General features: G+C 51.7%; 2 protein-coding genes across 2 annotated transcripts; both read right to left on the bottom strand.

Moving 5' to 3' along the window:
• Window positions 1–55: 55 nt before the first annotated feature.
• CTSF (cathepsin F) lies at window positions 56–5,202 on the bottom strand. The gene is given in 14 exon segments (XM_054440554.2): window positions 56–601; window positions 682–740; window positions 1,152–1,242; window positions 1,336–1,400; window positions 1,486–1,605; window positions 2,269–2,349; window positions 2,429–2,525; window positions 2,614–2,759; window positions 2,883–2,996; window positions 3,845–3,920; window positions 4,027–4,176; window positions 4,178–4,264; window positions 4,586–4,684; window positions 4,876–5,202. Coding segments are annotated over 14 exon segments (1,473 nt in total). The 5' UTR covers window positions 5,089–5,202; the 3' UTR covers window positions 56–526.
• Window positions 5,203–17,382: 12,180 nt separating this feature from the next.
• Window positions 17,383–20,344, bottom strand: CCDC87 (coiled-coil domain containing 87). Its single transcript, XM_054440551.2, has one exon. The coding sequence runs from the start codon at window positions 20,342–20,344 to the stop codon at window positions 17,798–17,800; it is 2,547 nt and encodes an 848-aa protein (XP_054296526.1). The 3' UTR covers window positions 17,383–17,797.
• Window positions 20,345–20,491: the final 147 nt, after the last annotated feature.

Genomic DNA, 20,491 nt, shown 5'->3' with positions numbered 1-20,491 from the left:
CCAGGAGTCCCTGCCATCCCTCCTCACCCCTGGGGACTGAGCATTTGTACCACACTGGAGACAAGGACACCTCTTTATTGCTGTTAGAAAAGGGTAGTTACAAGTTTCCTGGACATGGAGGGGGATACTATCCCTAAATCCAAGGGAACCAGAAAATTTATAGTATCAAACAGAGGAAAGCGGGGCAGAACAGAGCTGGGGCTTAAGATCAGAACATTTTCTTCCTGCTCATTACCCGAGCCCAGAGTTCTTGCCCCAGCTTCAACTGCCAAGATACCACCCTTCACCCTGACATCCTCCTAAGCTACCACAATTCAACAAAGGTGCAGGTGCAGGTGCAGAACTTCAGGGTGGGAGTGGGGTGCAGGGAAGCAGGGGCTGTGCCCCACCCAGTGCCTCTGCTCACCCTGAGGTACCCAGTGCCTGTCCCTCTGCCAGCTGTACCTCCCGGGGAGGGGCCTGGACACGTCAGGCTGGGGCAGCGGCCACTCTGATCAGCACCAGGTCCTGAGCTGGGGGCCCCTCTTCAGTCCACCACCGCTGAGCTGGCCATGGTGTTCACACCACAGGCCCCGGACCCGCGATGCAAGTAGTAGTAACCCTGGGGGAGAGGGGGAGCTGGTGAGGGCACCGGTGTAGGATGGCGGCTGGAGGGCCAGGGGCCAAGCCGGCAAGACTCACCTTCTCGCCCCAGTCAGTGCCCCAGCTGTTCTTGATGGCCCAAAAGGGAACGTCAGAGCCTGGGGTGCAGTGCAGAGCACAAGGATGAGGGTCCTTAATTCTCCAGGCAGAGCCTTAATCACTTTGCACCCTTCAAATACTTGCACTGGGCCTACTGTGTGACAGGGACTAGGAAAAGAGCAGAAAGCGAGGGGCCCGCCTACCAGCCTCAGGGAGAAGCCCTGGGGGAGGGAGGAAGCACCCACCCACCCGCCTCTTGCAGGTTATTGGGCCATCAGTATTTACCCTCCCACAGCTCAGCTTCCCTTCCATAGAGAGGACAGATGATGCCCACCTGGTCATGGCCCAGGCAGTGGGTAAGGACAGGGTTCCTAGGCATTCCCCCTATTTCCCCTCTAGAGGACCTGAGATGCTGTGATCCCACCCCTGCCTGTGGCCTGGCAGGATGCAGGACAGGCAGCGGAACTCACGGTTGCCGTAGCCCACAAGCAACACCGCGTGGTCAATGAGCCAAGGGCTGCAGAGGGGCCGGAGAGGGCGGGAGATCCCATGGCGGTAAAACTGGAGGTGGAGAAGGAGTAGGGGATCGACTCCAAGAAGAGGTCGGGGAGGTCAACAAGAGATGGGGCAGGGGCAGTGGGGCTAGGGCCTCACCTGCATGCCAAAGGCATTGATGGCCACGGAGATTGGGCCTCTCTTGGCCAGCCAGGCTGCCAGCTCTGAGATGGGAAGGGGTGGCATCAGTAGGCACCCAGGCCCCGGCCCCACCTCACCTCACCTCACCTCACCCCGCCCCTCACTCACTCTGCTCATTCTGGCTCAGCTCCACGGAGTCATTGATGTAGACCTTGGCCTTCTCTGCTGAGAAGTTGCAGGACTGCATGTGACCCTGGTAGCTGTAGTCATCCTCTGTCTCCAGCCCTCCTGGGGAACGGTGGGGGTGAGTAGAGAAGGGCAGGCTCCCATTTGCCATTCACAGCCAGAAATGGACTAAGCCCTCTACACGAGGTTTCACATTCCTCGTCCACCCCAGGCCACAGGCCATCCCTTCTGAAGAATGTCTTCATTCTAGAAATGACACATCTGAGGCTGGGAGAGATGGGGAGGAGGGACCAGTAGCCAGCAAGAAAAGTGGCAGAGACAGAACTCAACTCCAACTTCTGAGTCCTCACCAAGGGCTCATCCAAGCAGTCTTTCACCCAGGCTGGAGTACAGTGGCACAAACATGCCTCACTACAGCCTCAACCTCCTGGGCTCAAGTGATCCTCCTGCCTCAGCCTCCCAAGTAGCTGAGACTACAGATGCAAGCCACCATGCCTGGCTAATGTTTTTAATGTTTTGTAGAGATGGGGTCTTGCTATGTTGCCCAACCTGGTCCTGAACTTCTGGCCTTAAGTGATCTTCCCAAGTTGGCCTCCCAAAGTGTTGGAATTACATGCATGAGCCACCACGCCTGGCTGGGTCAGCATTAAGACTTGAACCCAGTTCTGTGTGACTCTCACGCTCATGTCTCCCCCCATTATAAAGTAACTTCTTGCACAGGGAGAAGTGGCTCCGCTTGCCCCTCCTGACCCCATTAATGCATACCCAAATTCTTTATGGCCGAGTAGGCGTTGGAGGGCAAGCCGCCCATGCAGGCCTTGTCCATCTTGTCACAGTCCAAGAGCTCTAGGAGACAGAAGGCTGGTCCCAAGAAGCCCTCCTGAGGGGCTAGGCTGAGGACACAGGGATAGAGCGAGATGCTCACCCTGTTCAGAGAGGGAGAGTAGGGTCCCCTGGTTCAGAAACCACTGGCCTTCCACATTGCCTGTGACTGAGAAGGCCCAGCAGGAGCCACACATGCCCTACAAGAGACGGGTGGAGTCAGAGCTGGATCCCTTCGTCAGCCCCAGTGCAGTGCCCATGTCCCACCCTCACTTCTAGGGGTCCAACCTGGTCTTTGACTTTTGTGACAGCCCCCTTACTCCTCCAGTCCCATTCAGGTGGGGCGAGGTCACCCACAGACTTGGCTTGCTTCATCTTGTTGCTAGGCTCTTCTCTCAGGAGAGGATTCAGGTAGATAGTGCGGAACTCCTCCTCTGCGGGCAAAGGTGGGCAGGGCATGGGGAGGAAGAGTGTTCTAAGCCAGACCTGACCAGAGGCCTTGCGAGCAAGGTCCTATCTCTTCCTGGCCCAATGAGGACTCTGGCCACTGTCCCTACCTGTGAGATCACTGAACTTGGTGACTCCATACTGAGCTGTGCCACGGTCCAGGGCCTGGATCTTCTGTGCTCGCACCATGTTATTGACAAAGATGGACAGGCGCCACCGGGCTTCTGAGGACCAAGGAGCAGAAGAGGAGGGGTTTGACCCCAGGCAGATAAAAGGAAGGGCAACTGGGGCTAGCAGGCAGGGGTTTCCCCGGGAAGCAGGTAGGGGTGGGGACCAGACATGCAAGTGATGGAGTGGGAGGTCTGATCAACTTTTAGGGCCAAACTGAAGTGATGACTTCCCAGGTGCAAAAGCAGTAAATGGGGTCTAAAGGACACCACCCACAAGAGGTTGTGGGGAAAGGCCATGTTGTCAAGGACTCTCCAGCACAAAAAAATCCAGCCTCTGCCCCATCCCACCCTGCCAGACTGATGGAGACGCATAGCTTCCTTTTTTTTTTTTTTTTTTGAGACGGAGTTTTCGCTTGTCACCCATGCTGGAGTGTAGTGGCGCAATCTTCGCTCACTGCAACCTCCGCCTCCCAGGTTCAAGTGATTTTCCTGCCTCAGCCTCCCGAGTAGCTGATACACAGGCGTGCACCACCACACCTGGCTAATTTTTGTACTTTTTTTTTTGGTAGAGATGGGGTTTCACCATGTTGGCCAGGCTGGTCTTGAACTCCTGACCTCAGGTAATCTGCCCACCTCAGCCTCCCAAAGTACTGCAATTACAGACGTGAGCCACTGCGCCCGGCCAAGACCCATGGCTTCTGAGTGGGAAGATAAGGTGGGAGAAGGGGCCAGGTACTCAGGGTGGCTGCCAGGCTGGGAAGGCTTAGGGAGAGCTCAGGAATTACAGGGTCCTTGAACAGGTGCACTGCCTCTTGTCTTTCTCCTCCCCCACACCAAGGTACCAAGTTGGGGGGAAAGTCCTGTTCTGATAGGAACAGGTACAGCCAAGGCTGGGTCCTCACCTTCCTTTGACTCATATGTCCGGTTATAGGTAATGACAAAGTTCTTGAAGATTGAAGCCATCTTCACAGGCAAGTCCTGGATAGGCAGACCAGTCTTTAGGCTGACCAGAGAAACCCACTCCAGAGGGAAGGGAGAAGGGCGATGAGGCAGCGGCTGGCTCCCCAAGCTACGGGCTCCTCACCTGGGGCAGGGGATCCTCATTCAACAGGGAAATGACTGAGCTGAAAGTCTCATTTCTGTTGTCTGGATGGGGTTGGGACAGAGAAGAAATCATGGCTGAGCCCTGAGTGAAGGCTGACTTGGGCTCCCCAGCAGCCTTGGGCTCTCCCAGCACCTGGAACCTTGGTGTCCACCGGGTCACACTCCCTCCGCAGCAACACGTGTTTTCCGAGCTCATCCAGGACTTCGAAGCTGCAGAGCTGGAGGAAGAGGAAGAAGCTGCTCTGGGGGCCTGGATCTCGATCTGGGGAGCAAGATCTGGGCAAGATGGAGCTGGAGGCTCCTGAGATGAGAGCCACCCCTAAGGCAATCACCCCATCACAGTGGACAGTGAGGCACGGCCTGCACCGGGGCATCCTCCCCTTCATAGCATCTTGGTTTCCAGCCCTCGGGGCCTGGGAAGTGGCTCAAGGTGGGGCAGCAGCTGCCTCAGATCCCTGCGTCTTGACCTGACCCGTCATCATCCAACTGCCGCCTTACTCAGCCTGGGGGCGGGGAACCCCAAGAGCCTCATCACTCACCAGGGTTTTCTTGGACACGGGCAGCCGGCACACCGTGGGGTCGTTGCAGGGTGGCTCCTCCAGGGTGGCCTCCAGGGAGTACAGCGACCCCTGGCCCGCCTGGAGAGAGGAGTAGGTGAGGCGGGCACGGTCGGCCCTTGACGGGGCCCAAGGCCCCGCCCGTGCGGCGCTGCCCATTCCCCATCACCAGAGATCGGTTCGTCCGGCGGGCAGGCCCCATCCCAATCTTAGGTCAAAGCTCCTATCCCTTGGACCCGGGCCCGGCGCCCCCGCCCCCGGCGCGTCCTCACCCGGCGGACGCGGCCGCGCACAAGGCCCAGCACGGCCCGCGTCCCCGCAGCCCGGCCGCGGTTGAACATCTCCAGCGCGAAGCGGGCGGGCGCCAGCAGCTCCGGGGACGGCGGCCCCCAGGCCTGAAAGCTGGCGGCTCGGGGCTGGGCGGGGGCGGCCACTGCGCCCGGGAGCAGCCCCAGCAGCGACAGGAGCTGCAGCCAGGGTGCCATGGCGAGGGCGAAGCCGGCGGCCCGGACGCGCGGACCCAACAGACGCGCCACCCACCGACCGGGTACCGAGCCCGCGGCCAGCAGGGCCTGAGTCCTCCCTCCAGCGGGGCGACCGCGCGCCGACCAATGGGCGCTGGTTTGGGGCGCCTGCGCGCTCTCTTGTTTACAGGAGGCACGTGGGGCGCGCGGGGTAGGGAGAGCCGGAGGCTGCTGGCCTGAGGCTAAAGCTAGTCACTAACCTCTGTCACGTGCTTGTTGTATGTTAGGCATGATATGCCAGCTCCTTTTATTCTGCGTAGCAGTCTCTGAAGTAGGTGCTATCCCCATCGTACAGTGGAGGAAACGAGGCTTGGAGAGATTAAATGGCGTGGCCGGGCTCTGTGACTAACGCCTGTAATCCCAGCACTTTAGGAGGCCAAGGCGGGTGGATCACCTGAGGTCAGGAGTTTGAGACCAGCCTGGCACACGTGGTGAAACCCTGTGTCTACTAAAAATACAAAAATGAGCTGGGCGTGGTGGTGGGCGCCTGTAATCCCAGCTACTTGGGAGGCTGAGCCAGGAGAATCATTTGAACCCAGGAGGCAGAGGTTGCAGTGAGCTGAGATCGCACCATTGCACTCCAGTCTAGGTGACAAGAGCAAAACTCCGTCTCAGAGAGAGAGAGAGATTAAGTGGCTTGCCAAATATCTGATAAGGAATTGAGCTGAACTTAAACCCAGGCAGTTGGCTTCTGAGCCTGGGTTTGCAGCTTGATCGCCTCTTTCAGGCCTCTCTTCTCAACAGCTAGATGGCAGGTAATTTTTTGAGTGCCAGCAGCGTCTCAGGCTGTTGTGAGGCTCAAATGCAATCATGCAAGCATTCAGTAACCACTAAGGCAGGGTGCACAGGGTTGAGACCGTCCCTTCACGCATTCACCTGCTGTGTTCCAGGGTCTACCAAGGGAAAGCATGCACAGATGCATTACACGCATAGTGCTGCATTCTTTGAGCTCACAGTCTAGAGAGAAGAACGACAGATGGGCTGGGTGCAGTGGCTCACGCCTGTAATCCCAGCACTTTGGGAGGCCAAAGTGGGCAGATCACGAGGTCAGGAAATCGAGACCATCCTGGCTAACACGGTGAAACCCCGTCTCTACTAAAAATACAAAAAATTAGCCAGGCGTGGTGGCGGTTGCCTGTATTCCCAGCTACTCAGGAGGCTGAGGCAGGAGAATGGCATGAACCCGGAAATCAGAGGTTGCAGTGAGCCGAGATCGTGCCACTGCACTCCAGCCTGGGCGACAGAGCGAGACTGTCTCAAAAAAACAAAAGGGTTTGCAGCAATTTTTACAAGAGAGTGGAGGGCCCAGCAAGCTCAGTCGTTAGAACATGAGACTCTTACATGGGAGTAAAGTTTATTTTTAATTTATTTTCTTTTTCTTTCTCTCTCTCTCTTTTTTTTTTGAGACGGAGTCTCGCTAGTTTACGCCATTCTCCTGCCTCAGCCTCCTGAGTAGCTGGGACTACAGGCGCCCACCACCACGCCTGGCTAATTTTTTGTATTTTTTTAGTAGAAACAGGGTTTCAGCGTGTTAGCCAAAATGGTCTCGATCTCCTGACCTCGTGATCCGCTCGCCTCGGCCTCCCAAAGTTCAGGGATTACAGGTGTGAGCCACCATACCCGGCCTTTTTTTTTTTTTTTTTTTTTTTTTTTTTTAAGAAAGGGTCTTGCCAAGCACAGTGGCTCATGCTTATAATCCCAGCACTTTGGGAGGCCGAGGCGGGTGGATCACCAGGTGGAACCAGGAGTTCGAGACCAGCCTGGCCAAGATGGCAAACCCTGTGTCTACTAAAAATACAAAAATTAGCCAGGGATGGTGGCATGCGCCTGTAACCCCAGCTATTCAGAAGGCTGAGGCAGGAGAATCACTTGAACCCAGGAAGCAGAGGTTGCAGTGAGCCGAGATTGCACCACTGCACTCCAGCCTGGGAGATGGAGCAAGACTTTGTCTCAAAAAAAAAAAGTTGCCAGGTGTGGTGGTGGGTGCCTCTAATCCCAGCTACTTGGGAGGCTGAGGCAGGAGGATTGCTTGAGCCCACAAGTCCAACCTAGGCAACACAGAGAAACCTGCATCTCTCTTAAATAAAAAATTTAAAAAGAGGGTAAAATCACAGCCTTTGGAGTCAGACTGACCAACCTGGGTTCTAATTCTGGTTCTGCCTCTTCAAATTGACTATGTGACCATGAGCAAGTTACTTTGTTTTTGGAGCCTATTTGTACAAATAGAAAGAGCACCTGGCCTGATCAGGCTCTTCTGATCTTTAGTAGACATGAGCCAGGCATGCTGGACACCCTGCAGTGTTTGGGACAGTCCTGCAAAACAGATCATTGTTCCATGTCCTGCACAACTTTCTAATGTCCTATAAGTTATTTACATGAGTGGAAAACCTGTTTATAGTTATGAGCTGAAAACCCTAACTCTGTTAGTTATGTAAACATATTATATTATATACACAGTTTTAGTATATACTGAATTTTCCAGGAATGTAGCTAAATGTAAATCAAAGGAAGAATTTTCCTTACATGAGTTCAGATCTTTACAAGGAGTCATTCACCATTCACAAGATCATGTCTCTGAAGTTAACATGCCCGTATCAGTCTGTATTTAAGAGGGGTCCCAGGCCAGGCTCACACCTGTAATCACAGCTGCTTGGGAGGCCAAAGAGGGAGGATCACTTGAGGCCAGGAGTTCAAGACCAGCCTGGGAAGAATAATGAGATTCTATCTGAAAAAAGGAAAGAAAGAAGAAAAAAGGAAGGAAGGAAGAGAAAACAAAAAAGAGAACAGTCCCACTTCACAATGACCATTTCAGATGTCTTCTAGTGTGATCCTGACCAAGCCTGTGCATATGGAAATGTAGATTTCTTTCTTTCTTTTTTTCTTGAGATGGAGTCTTGTTCTGTCACCCAGGCTGGAGTACAATGGCGCGATCTCTGCTTGCTGCAACCTCCACGTCCCAGGTTCAAGTGATTCTTCTGCCTCAGACTCCCTAGTAGTTGGGATTACAGGTGTGCGGCATCACCACACATGGCTAATTTTTGTATTTTTAGTAGAGATGGTGTTTTACCATATTGGCCAGGCTGGTCTGGAACTCTCCACCTCAAGTGATCCACGTGCTTCAACTTCCCAAAATGCTGGGATTACAGGCGTGTGCCACTGAGGCCGGCCAATATTTCACTATTATATTATTATTGTTATTATTTATTATTATTATTTTAGTAGAGATGGAGTTTTGCCATGTTGCCAAGGCGGGTGTCCAACTCCTGGGCTCAAGCGATCCGCTGCCTCGGCCTCCCAAAGTGCTGGGATTACAGGCGTGCGCCACCGCGCCCGGCCTACGTCTTTCTTTTGAGGCCACCCCTTCTTCCCACCTCTAAGCGTTCCAGAATCCACAGTGATTTATTCGTCCGAAAGAGCAGGGGAGTGAGGGAGGACTGGTTTCTGAGGGTGCTAGCGGAGCAACTGGAGTCGGGGGTCCACGGCGGTCATGACTAGCGACACACGGTGGCGCTGTTGAGGCTCGGTCCTGCGCATTCCCGAGTGTCAGGAGCCCTGGAAGAAGTTGCAGGCTTCTCACCTCCCACGCAGCCACTGCACTGCGAAGCGCAACCACTGAGGCAGGGAGGCAGGGCCAGAGAGGAGTTTGGCATCACCGGATAAAAATCAGCCTTAATTTACATCCCCTACGTGCGGCTAAAAGTTAAAATGGAGAGATCTGGGCCCTGTGCTTCACACCACCTACATAGCATCAACGCCTGGATGTCAAACTTAGCCAGAGCTGCGTATTGTTTTCATCCTCAGGAATCTCCCATTCCAGCATATGGCATCACTATTCCCCCAGCTCTTCAGTCCAGAGAATTGGAAATGTCATTGATTCTTCCTTTGCCTTCATGCCGCACGTCTAGCCCATCTCCAAGTGCCCTGGAGTCCAGCCCTCCCCCCAATATCTCTCCAATCTGTCCACTTCTCCCCATTCCTGCAGCCGCCGCTTATGGCCAAGCCCTCACTATTGCTTGCCTGACTGAATCCACTCCTGCCTCCAACAAGCTCCTCTGCAGGCCACAGCTGGAGCGACCTCCTTAAACATAAACTGGCCGGGCACAGTGGCTCACGCCTGTAATCCCAGCGCTTTGGGAGGTCAAGGCAGGTGGATCACCTGAGGTCAGCAGTTCAAGGCCAGCCTGGCCAACATGGTGAAACCCTATCCCTACTAAAAATACAAAAATTAGCTGGGCATGGTGGCGCACACCTCTACTCCCAGCTACTGGGGAGGCTGAGGCAGGAGAATTGCTTGAACCCGGGAAGCAGAGGTTGCAGTGAGGGGAGATCCTGCCACTGCACTCCAGCCTGCGCAAGAGAGCAAAACTCTGCCTCAAAAACAACAACTGCCAGGCACGGTGGCTCACTCCTGAAATCCTAGCACTTTGGGAGGCTGAGGTGGGCGGATCACGAGGTCAGGAGTTTGAGACCAGCCTGGCCAACATAGTGAAACCCCGTCTCTACTAAAAATACAAAAAATTAGCTGGGCATGGTGGAGGGTGCCTGTAATCTCGGCTACTTGGGAGGCTGAGGCAGAAGAATCGCTTGAAGCCGGGAGGGAGAGGTTGCAGAGAGCCGAAATCATGCCACTGCACTCCAGCCTGGGCGACAGAGCGAGACTCTATCTCAAAAAAAAAAAAAAAATTACAATATCACATTACTTAAGATGGGATATAGGTGAATTTGATCAAGTATGATAAGGTTGGGGCTCCCAAGAGGGACTAAGGTCAACAAGGGTGAAAAAATGGCACGGCTTGGCCCTTAGTTGGTTTCCCCGAATATTTGTAGAATGAATGGATGGATGGATGGATGGGCATATAAATGGATAGAATGGATGGATGGATCGATAGAAGGATAGACATTCCAGGCCCCAGGCTGGAGTGCAGTGGCGCGATCTCGGCTCACTGCAACCTCTGCCTCCCAGGTTCAAGCGATTCTCCTGCCTCAGCCTCCCGAGTAGCTGGGACTACAGGCGCCCACCACCATGCATGGCTAATTTTTTGTATTTTTAGTAGAGTTGGGGTTTCACTGTGTTACCCAGGATGGTCTCAATCTTCTGACCTTGTGATCCGCCCACTTCGGCCTCCCAGAGTGCTGGGATTACAGCTGTGAGCCACCGCGCCCGGCCATGGGCCTCGTGTTTTGAGACCAGCCTTCTTTCCTGGACTGAATTCATCTCAGGGACTGTCCCTCAGCCTTGCGTGGGCAGCTCTGATCCACCTCCAGATCTTCCTGCTGAATCACGTCAAGAGTTAGATTGGGATACTGACTTTCCCCACCTCCACTCCCACCCCTAAAGGCCCCAGGGCTTCATACACAAATGGATTCACATCCTCCTCACTACTTTCTTTGCCAAGATCTCAGGCTATAGCACTACAGAGCTTTCCAAAAGCTTCCTGTTACACCCTAATCCCAGAATGACCTCTAACTCACCTCACCTTTGCATAACTCAGAGGAGACATTCAACAGCAATCATAATAATACTCAGCTAGTGCTTGCTTTGGGCTCAGTGCTAAATCCTTCTCAGGAATTATCTTTTAATTTAAAAAGGTCATCTTAGGTGGTCTGAGGCCTGCAGACCTAGGAGGCCATGACATCTTAACAATTAAATCCCTGCCTTAACCAGCTGGCAAGTCATCATTTGGAGGTTTGGTCAGATTTACGTATACTGATTTAAAACCTGAAACTAGACACACACCTGGAGTAATACCACCATCTGTGGGATGGGGGTGGGGGACAAGTGTGGAAGCCTGTGATGCAAGAGCTGCAAGAAATCTGTTTGGGCTGGGTGTGGGGGGGCCCATGCCTGTAATCCCAGCACTTTGGAAGGCCAAGGTGGGAGGATTGCTTGAGGTCAGGGGTTTGAGGCCATGCTGGGCAACAGAGTGAGACTCTGTCTCTACAAAAAAATTTTTTTTTCTTTTTGAGATTAAAGTCTCACTCTGTCACCCAGGCTGGAGTGCAGTGGTGCAATCTCAGCTCACTCAACCTCCGCCTCTCAGGTTCAAGCGATACTCCTGCCTCAGCCTCTGGAGTAGCTGGGATTATAGGCATGAGCCACCATGCCTGGCTAATTTTTCTCTTTTTTTTTTTTTTAGACAGAGTCTCACTCTGTCACCCAGGCTGGAGTGCAGTGGTGCGATCTCGGCTAACTGCAACCTCCGCCTCCTGGGTTCAAGCAATTGTCCTGCCTCAGCCTCCCGAGTAGCTGGGACTATAGGCGCGCATCACTACACCTGGCTAATTTTTTGTGTTTTTAGTAGAGACAGGGTTTCACCATGTTGGCCATGCTGGTCTCGAACTCCTGACCTCAAGTGATCCACCTGCCTCGGCCTCCCAAAGTGCTGGGTTTACAGGTGTGAACCACTGCACCCCCCCCCTAATTTTTGTATTTTTAGCAGAGATGGAGTTTCACCATGTTGCCCATGCTGGTCTCAAACTCCTGACCTCAAGTGATCCACCCCACCTCAGCCTTGCAAAGTGCTGGGATTATGGGCCTGAGACATTGTGCCCAGCCTACAAAAAAAGTATTTTTTTTTTTTTTTTGAGACGGAGTCTCGCTCTGTTGCCCAGGCTGGAGTGCAGTGGCACGATCTCAGCTCACTGCAAGCTCTGCCTCCCGGGTTCACGCAATTCTCCTGCCTCAGCCTCCCGATTAGCTGGGACTACAGGCGCCCACCACCACACCCGACTAATTTTTTGTATTTTTAGTAGAGACGGGGTTTCACCGTGTTAGCCAGGATGGTCTTGATCTCCTGACCTATGATCCACCTGCCTCGGCCTCTCAAAGTGCTGGGATTACAGGTGTGAGCCACCACACCTGGCCCAAAAACATTTTCTTAAAGAAAATGGAAAAATTATAAATTCTCTCTCTCTGTTTTTGCCATATCTGTGGAGTCCTGATGTTAGAAATGCTTCTTCCCCAGTGCCACAAAGAGATAGCACTTGAACATAAATTTAATTTTCTCAGCAAGGCCATTTTTACTTCCTGCAGAAAGGGTATACTCGCCAGCAGTTTTGCCATGAGAGTGCACCAAACAAAGGAGACTGGGTTGTTTATAACCTGATGGGTCCACCCTACTGCTGTGTCCAGTTTCCATTGGCTGGAAGAGGACCTCACATTCTGTATTTGTCCTGATTGGCTAGCAACTTAGAACTTTCTAAAAGAGGCAAAGGCAGAGAACAAAGGAAGGAGGAAGTAAGTTGTGGAATGCTGAGAAAGGTAAAAACACCTCCAAATAGGGAGGAGGAACAGGCTATGACCTATGCTTGCTTGCACCAGTATAAGCATGCCAGGGCAAGTATTTAGGCTAAATTGTGGGAGCTAAGAACACAAAGCACATTGATTTTTTTTTATTACAGCTAGCAGATATCTAAGAATGCTAGCACAGATATTTGAATACATTTTGCTTCTAAGAGAAGTTACTATTTATTCCTAATTAGACAAGGAGGAAAATCTCTTTGAAGAGGAATCTCTACTTTACTTTTTACACTGATAAAATCAGTAAGCAACAAGAGAGGAGTCCCAGGTGGGGGAGAACAATTGTTCCAAGAGACAGTTAATCACAGACAAGTCACTGGCACAATTTCTGTTCCCCAGTACCTCACTTCGCATGTAGCCCCTCCAGGACGACCCTGTAAAACTTCCCTCCAGCCCCTGCCTCTTTGCAGACAGCCCCTTCTCTGCTGTGCTGCCCATTGCTTCCTTGCAACATACTTTCCCTCTGATAAATCTGCCTTTCTTTCCCCATGATTGTCTTTGTAAATTCTTTGACTGCCCACAACACTGGCTCCAGCCAGTTGCACCTGCAACATATTTCTCTCTGTCTCTCCCTCTCTTTTTCTTTTTTCGTAGAGACAGAGACTCTATCTCCTTTTTTTTTTTTTTTTTTTTTTTTGAGATGGAGTCTCGCTCTGTTGCCCAGGCTGGAGTGCAATGGCATGATCTTGGCTCACTGCAAGCTCTGCCTCCCGAGTTCATGCTATTCTCCTGCCTCAGCCTCCCAAGTAGCTGGGACTACAGGCGCCCACCACCAAGCCCAGCTAATTTTTTGTATTTTTAGTAGAGACAGGGTTTCACCATGTTAGCCAGGATGGTCTCGATCTTGGGATCCACCCTCCTTGGCCTCCCAAAGTGCTGGGATTACAGGCATGAGTCACTGCGCCCGGCCTCCGTCTCCATTTAAAAAAAAATAATAATAATAATAATTTAAAAGAATCTCAAGGGCTGGGCACAACGGTCCATGCCTGTAATCCCAGCACTTTTGGGAGGCGGGTGGATTACTTGAGCTTAGGAGTTCAAGACCAGTCTGGGCAACATGGTGAAACCCCATCTCTACTAATAATACAAAAATTAGTCAGGCATGGTGGGACATGCCTGTAATCCCAGCTACTGAAGGGTCTGAGGCACAATAATCACTTGAACCCAGGAGGTGGAGATTGCAGTGCGCCCAGATCATGCCATTGCACTCCAGCATGGCTGACAGAGTACGCAACTCTGTCTCAGAAACAAGAAAAATATTTTTAAAAAGAAATCTCACCAGGCGCGGTGGCTCACACTTGTAATCCCAGCACTTTGGGAGGCTGAGGTGGGCAGATTGCCTGAGGTCAGGAGTTGGAGACCGGCTTGATCAACATAGAGAAACCCCGTCTTTACTAAAAAAATACAAAATTAGCCGGGAGTGGTGGCGCATGCTTGTAATCCCAGCTACTCGGGAGGTGGAGGCAGGAGAATCGCCTGAACCCAGGAGGCAGAGGTTGCAGTGAGCCAAGATCGTGCCATTGCACTCCAGCCTGGGCAACAAGAGCAAAACTCCATCTCAAAAATAAATAAATAAATAAATAAATAAATAAATAAATAGTAGAAATTGGGTGACTCCAAAGCCTGTGTCTTTCTGCTACCATGGGGATAAGGGAGAACAAGGCACCAGGAGGTCCTTTTTTTGAGACAAAATCTTGCTCTGTTGCCCAGGCTAGAGTGCAGTGGCGCGATCTTGGCTCACTGCAACCTCTGCCTCCCAGGTTCAAGCAATTCTCCTGCCTCAGCCTCCCGAATAGCTAGGATTACAGGTGTGCGCCACCACGCCCAGCTAATTTTTGTATTTTTAGTAGAGATGGGGTTTCGCCATGTTGCCCAGGCTGGTCTTGAATTCCTGACTTCTGGTGATCCACCCGCCTCGGCCTCACAAAATGCTGGGATTACAGGTGTGAGCCACCGCGCCCGGCCAGGAGGTCCTTTTTGACATTGGTTTTATCTCATCTTCTGCTGTGGCCCTGTGCTCACTGCCTATTCATAGAGCCCCACTGCCCCACTTTGCCCCAACCATTAAAGTCTTCTGTCCTGTAGACTCCTAATTGTTGTCAGCTTTTAACCATGAACTCAGCTAAGAGACTAGGCCACTGGCCTGGGAGGAAAGAAAAAGAAAAAACAAATTGGGCAACTGCTATGTGCTGAGCAGCCCAATCACTGTGCCCAGCAGGGGGTTTCCCATACCTCCTCTCATTAATGCCCACAAAGACCCCTGAAATCTACCAGCTCATGCCCAGGCTGGTCTCGAACTCCTGAGCTCAAGTGATCCGCCTAACTCAGCCTCCCAAAGTGTTAGGATTATAGGTGTGAGCCACTGCGCCCGGCCACCACAATCAATTTTAGAATATTTTCATCACCCCTAAAATAAACCCCATACCTGTTAGCAGTCACTCTCATTTCCCCCAACCTCCCCCAGCCCCTGGTAACCATTAATCTAATTTTTATTTATATGAATTTGCCTATTCTGGATATTTCATATAAATGGAATCATCCAGTATGTGATCTTTTGTGTCTGGTGTCTTTCATTCCGCATGATTTTTTTTGTTTTTTTGTTTTGTTTTGTTTGAGATGGAGTCTTGCTCTGTTGTCCAGGCTGGAGTGCAGTGGTGCAATCTCTGCTCACTGCAACCCCTGCCTTCCAGGTTCAAGGGATCCTCCTGCCTTAGCCTTCTAAGTAGCTGGGACAGACGTGCACCACCACACCCAGATAATTTTTGTATTTTTGGTAGAGATGGGGTTTCACCATGTGGACCAGGCTGGTCTCAAACTCCTGACATCAGGTGATCCGCCAGCCTCAGCCTCCCAAAGTGCTGGGATTACAGCTGTGAGCCACGGCACCCGGCCTCCATGTTGTCCTTTTTATTATGACTATTGCTATCATAGTGTGTGTGCAGTGGTATCTTATTGTGGTTTTGATTTGCATGTCTTTAGTAAATATGATATTGAGCATCTTTTTATGTGTTTATTGGCCATTTGTATATCTTCTTTGGAGAAACGTCTATTCAAATCCTTCACCAATGTAAAAACTGAGTTATTTGCCTTTCTTAATTGTTAAGATTTATATATTCTAGATACGATTCCTTTATCAGGTTTATGATCACAGATATTTTCTCCTATTCTGTGTCTTTCACTTTCTTGATGGTGTCCATGGAAGCACAAGTTTTACATTTTGATCTATCACTTATTAACTATAAGACCTGAGCAGGCCTGATGCAGTGGCTCACACCTGTAATCCCAGCACTTTGGGAGGGCAAAGTGGGACGATGGCTTGAGCTCAAGAGTTCCAGGCTGCAGAGAGCTATGATTGCACCACTGCATTCCAGCCTGGATGACAGAGAAGGACCTGGTCTCTAAGATTTTGAGCAAATTGCTCTGCTTCTCTGAGCATTTCTCACCTGTGAAGTGAGCATGATGATGTCTTCTAGGTATAGGATAAAACTATAATGAGGTGAGAAACACAAAGCCCAGATCACAGGGCTTGGTTAGGCTCAGGTAGAATCTATACTTAGCTGAGACTCTCGTGGGAGGAAGGGAATGTCTCTGAGGCTGCAGGTCATGGGTGATCCACAGGCCTCCCCATGCCTCTTTCCCCCATTATTTCCACTGTATGTGTTTATTGGCTCTGTCTGAACCTACTCCTTGAGGGCAGAGATTTCTCAGCTTTCCTGATTCCTGCTTCTTCAGTGCCTAGCACAGTGCCACACCCATAGACAATGTACATCAAATATATGATGGATGAATGAATGAATGAAAAGGAAATGAAATCCCCCACCCAAGGCTGCACTCCAGCCTGAGCAACAGAGCAAGATCCTAGCTCAAAAAAAAAAAAAAAATATATATATATATATATATTTGGGGCCAGGCACGGTGGCTCACGCGTGTAATCCCAGCACTTTGGGAGGCCGAGGTGGGCGGACCACGAGGTCAGGAGATCAAGACCATCCTGGCTAACACAGTGAAACCCCCGTCTCTACTAAAAATACAAAAAATTAGCTGGCCGTGATGGTGGGTGCCTGTAGTCCCAGCTATTCAGGGGGCTGAGGCAGGAGAATGGCATGAACCCGGGAGGCGGAACTTGCAGTGAGCCGATTGCGCCACTGTACTCCACCTGGGCAACAGAGCGAGACTCCCTCTCAAAGAAAAAAAAAATATATATATATATACACACACACACATATATACACATACACATATATACACACATATATGTGTGTGTATGTGTATGTGTATATACATATATATATATATATATTTTTTTTAAAGAACCTCAAAAAATTAGCCAGGTGCAGTGGTGAGCAGCTATAGTCCCAACTACTTAGGAGGCTGAGGCAGGAGGACTGCTTGAGCCCAAGAGTTCAATCTGCACTGAGCTATGATTAGGCCACTGCACTCCAGCTTGGGCAACAGAGCAAGACCCCGTCTCTAAAATTGAAAAAAAAAAAAAAATCCAGGTGCTGTGGCTCATACCTGTAATCCCAGCACTTTTGGAGGCTGAGGCAGGTGGATCGCCTGAGCTCAGGAGTTTGAGACCAGCCTGGCCAACATGGTGATACCCCGTCTCTACTAAAAATACAAAAATGAGCCAGGCGTGGTGGCAGGCGCCTGTCATCCCAGCTACTCAGGAGGCTGAGGCAGGAGAATCGCTTGAACCAGGGAGGCAGATGTTGCAGTGAGCTGAGATCACACCACTGCACTCCAGCCTGGGCAACAGAGTGAGACTCTGTCTCAAAAAATAAATAAATAAATAAATAAAAATTAAATTAAATTTAAAAACTGTAACACTTATCCCCACAGCACAAAACAGATATTGGAGGTGGGTATGGGAAGGCTTACTTTTCAGTACACATCCTGGTATACTTTGTACCATGTGCACGTAACTGGTAAAAATTAATTTTCGTCTTCCTAATAGTGTTTGAGAACTAAAAGAGGTGACAATTTAATGTAGTGTGATAGGAATGCTAAAGTGAGTTGTTCCAAAGATCAACTTTGCCTCTGACCTTTCCCACTACAATTAACTCCAAGGTCTCAGTTCTTTTGATATAGGAGATTTGGGTTGTATTGTGCAAGGCTTGACATAATGGGACTACTAGGCTTGGAGATTCTTTTATGAGAATTTCACTAAGAAAACAATAGTTTTAGTCTCAATCCCTTCATAGTTGGAAGCATAATGTTCCTGAACCCTCCACTCCCAGATATAGACAAATATTTCTTCTTCCAAAGCAGTAAAGAGGTCTAGATGAGCTGTTGGCCATTTAGGGGTGACGGAGGCATTTGAGGGCACTGGACCTGGTCAAGGCATAATAGGGGTATTCCCAGGAGCTACTAAAGGCTGGCTGCTGAGCTCCTGAACAGGGTTGACTGGTGGGGATCCTTCAGGGCCGAGACCAGGTGGCGAACCCGCCGCTGCTGTTGCAGCCAATAGAGCATCTCCACTTTGTCGCTCTTCATCTTGTCCAGGTAGCGCCGCCCCTTGAAGATCACTGGCTCGCCAAAGATTAACTCTATCTCCTCCAGGAGGGAAGCCAAAGAAGACTCCATTAAGTTGAGCTTCCTGTGGAGATGGCTTCGGATCTGATTCTCCTCCAGGAAGTGACTGGAGCTCAAGTTGGTCTTTTTGAAGAAGCGGTTGGGGTTAGAAGCTTGTCCCTCAAACCACTCTAGTCTCGCCAGCAACGCCTCCCGCAGCTGAATGGGCTTCAGGGCCCGCTCCCAGGCATTCACCAATGAAGGCAGCTGCCTCAGGCGGGCTTTGGAGCTATATTTAATGGCCATGTCCACCTGGTCCTTGTCGGGGACCTCAAGCACGGACCACAGTTGTTCCAGACGCTTCTGCAGGCTCAGAATTTTGTGGGGTTCTCCTAGGTGGGGTGTCTTCCCAGCTTCTAGCCTGTGCTCTAGCACAGTGTTCCAATCCCACTCTCCTGGCACAAAGTCTGGTTCTTCATCTTCTAGCAATGGGGGAGGGTGCTGAATCTCTAGGGACTCTCGGACAGGGGCCACAATCTCCACAGGAACCTCTTCTTCATGCATTTGAAAGATGACATGAAGGAAATCTGTTTCATGGTTGGTGAGGTACTTGAAGTAGCCATCCACAGACAAGGTGGTTTTCCACGAGTTCATCAAGGAGGCCCTGTTTGACCACTTCTCCCAGCTTTTGGTAGCTTGGAGTAATGGGAGGGAGGGCATCTTCTCAGTATTGGACTGTAAAGTGTTTGCTTTCTGGGAGTAAAGTCCAACCAGCTCAGGGTTGATGATTTGAGACTGTTTTTCTTGACGTAGAAAGGCTGAGGACAGGAAGGTGGGCCAGTCTTTATCTGCTGCAGGCTCAACTAGGGGCCCTTGATCAAAATGTAAGTGGTCAGAAGAGATATGGCTCATCAACTCCTTGTAGACCTCCCTGGTAGTACTGCCAACAAAGTTATCAATATCCATTTTTTCAATGGCTTTGGGATCCAGTTCACCAGCCAGATGGTTATACAGGGCTCCAGCCCCCTCAATGTGGAAAGAGTCTAAGAAGTTTCTATCAGAGACCCGTACGGCAGCCGCCTGGACCACGACCTTATTTCTAAGCTTCAAAGTAATGGTCACTGGCTGTGGGTGAAGTGGAAAGGATTTGGGGGGCTGGGGGTCCCACTGCCCAGAGGCTTCTTCCTCCTGGAGGTTCCTCAACATCTTCTCCAGCTCCTCCAGGCGATGCCCTGCAGCTGGGTGACGGGTCACAACCCCCAGGAGAGGAGGCAGGCCTGAGTCCAGTGGTGGGTAGCGAGTCCCCTCCAACTTCATCTTCTTTATCAACTGCTTCAGATCCTCAGCCACGATGTGCCCAGTCAGCTCTGGTTTGCTCTCTGTAGCCAAGACCAGCGGGGTTAAGGGGCGAGATGGGAGTGGAGGAAGACCCAACTCATCTGCCAGCCTCCAGCCCTCACGCAGGGAGGGCATGGATTGGCCTCTCCGGAGCTCAGAGTAGAAAGGCGAGGGGGAAGCCCTGCTGGCGGGGGCCACAGGATAGCTGAGCAGCGACACCATCTGTGAGGAACTGATGTCGATTTCTCTCTTCTTTCCTATGGAGGGCAGCCAGTGGAGAGGCTTTTTCCTCTTCAACCGAGGGATGGACTTCAATTCCTTCACTGGATCCATTCTTCCTGGCTCATTGAGAAACTCTGGTGGACGGCTGAGTTGGATGAGGTAGTTCAGGTTGAGGTTAGAGCACTGCACTTGGGCGAAGCCAGTGCTGTGAGGCCAGGGGATAGGGCACAGCTTGAACGTCCCAGCAGGGCAGACAGGGCGCAGCTTGTCCACATCTCCAGAGGCCTGCTCTGCCCTCAGCAGGGCCTGGAAGTCGGCGAGAAGGCCACGGTAGACGTCGGGACTAGTAAGGAAGAGTGTGCAGTCCCTGGCGAGGCTGGCGGCCAACCGGGTGAGGGTGGCTGATTCAGTGAAGACCCCCCTGGGGGTCGACATGGTCACTAGCAGGTGCAGGTAGCGCAAGAAGAGCTGCTCGCTGCTCAGCAGCACGTAGGCCTCGAGCCGCTTCCGCAGCTTCTGGTTGTTTTTGTGGCTCAGACTAAGTTCGGCGGGCGGCTCCCGCCAGCTGCACTTCAGCTCGTCCAGGATGACCTTGATGAGACGTAGTCGGGCCTCAGGAGGCACTCGCGCTGCTATGCCGCTGCTGGCCAGCAGGTTGGCCACCTGGCTGCACAGCGACGCCACCGTCAGCTTCGCGAGAGAGAAGGACTGCAGAATCCGGCCCTCCTGCGGGGGGCACTTCTGAGGCTCTGGGGACGTCGTCCTAGTGGGGAAGAGCGACAGCGGACGCAGCAACCGGTGGTAAAACCTCTGGAGCTCAGGCTCGGGCTTCGGGGGCTCCATCTTAGAGCCGGCGGCCGCCACGGGAACAGAAAGCCGGGTGGTTACTAAGGCAACCAGGAGCCCGACGGCCCGAGTGCGCCTGCGCGGCCGCCACCCGGTGGCTGACGGGGCAGGGCCTTGCGTGCGCACGCACTAGGAGGCGGAGTT

The sequence above is a fragment of the Pongo pygmaeus genome, chromosome 9 (assembly GCF_028885625.2).
Source record: "Pongo pygmaeus isolate AG05252 chromosome 9, NHGRI_mPonPyg2-v2.0_pri, whole genome shotgun sequence".
NCBI lineage: Eukaryota > Metazoa > Chordata > Mammalia > Primates > Hominidae > Pongo > Pongo pygmaeus.
This window is presented reverse-complemented; position numbering and strand designations above follow the sequence as displayed.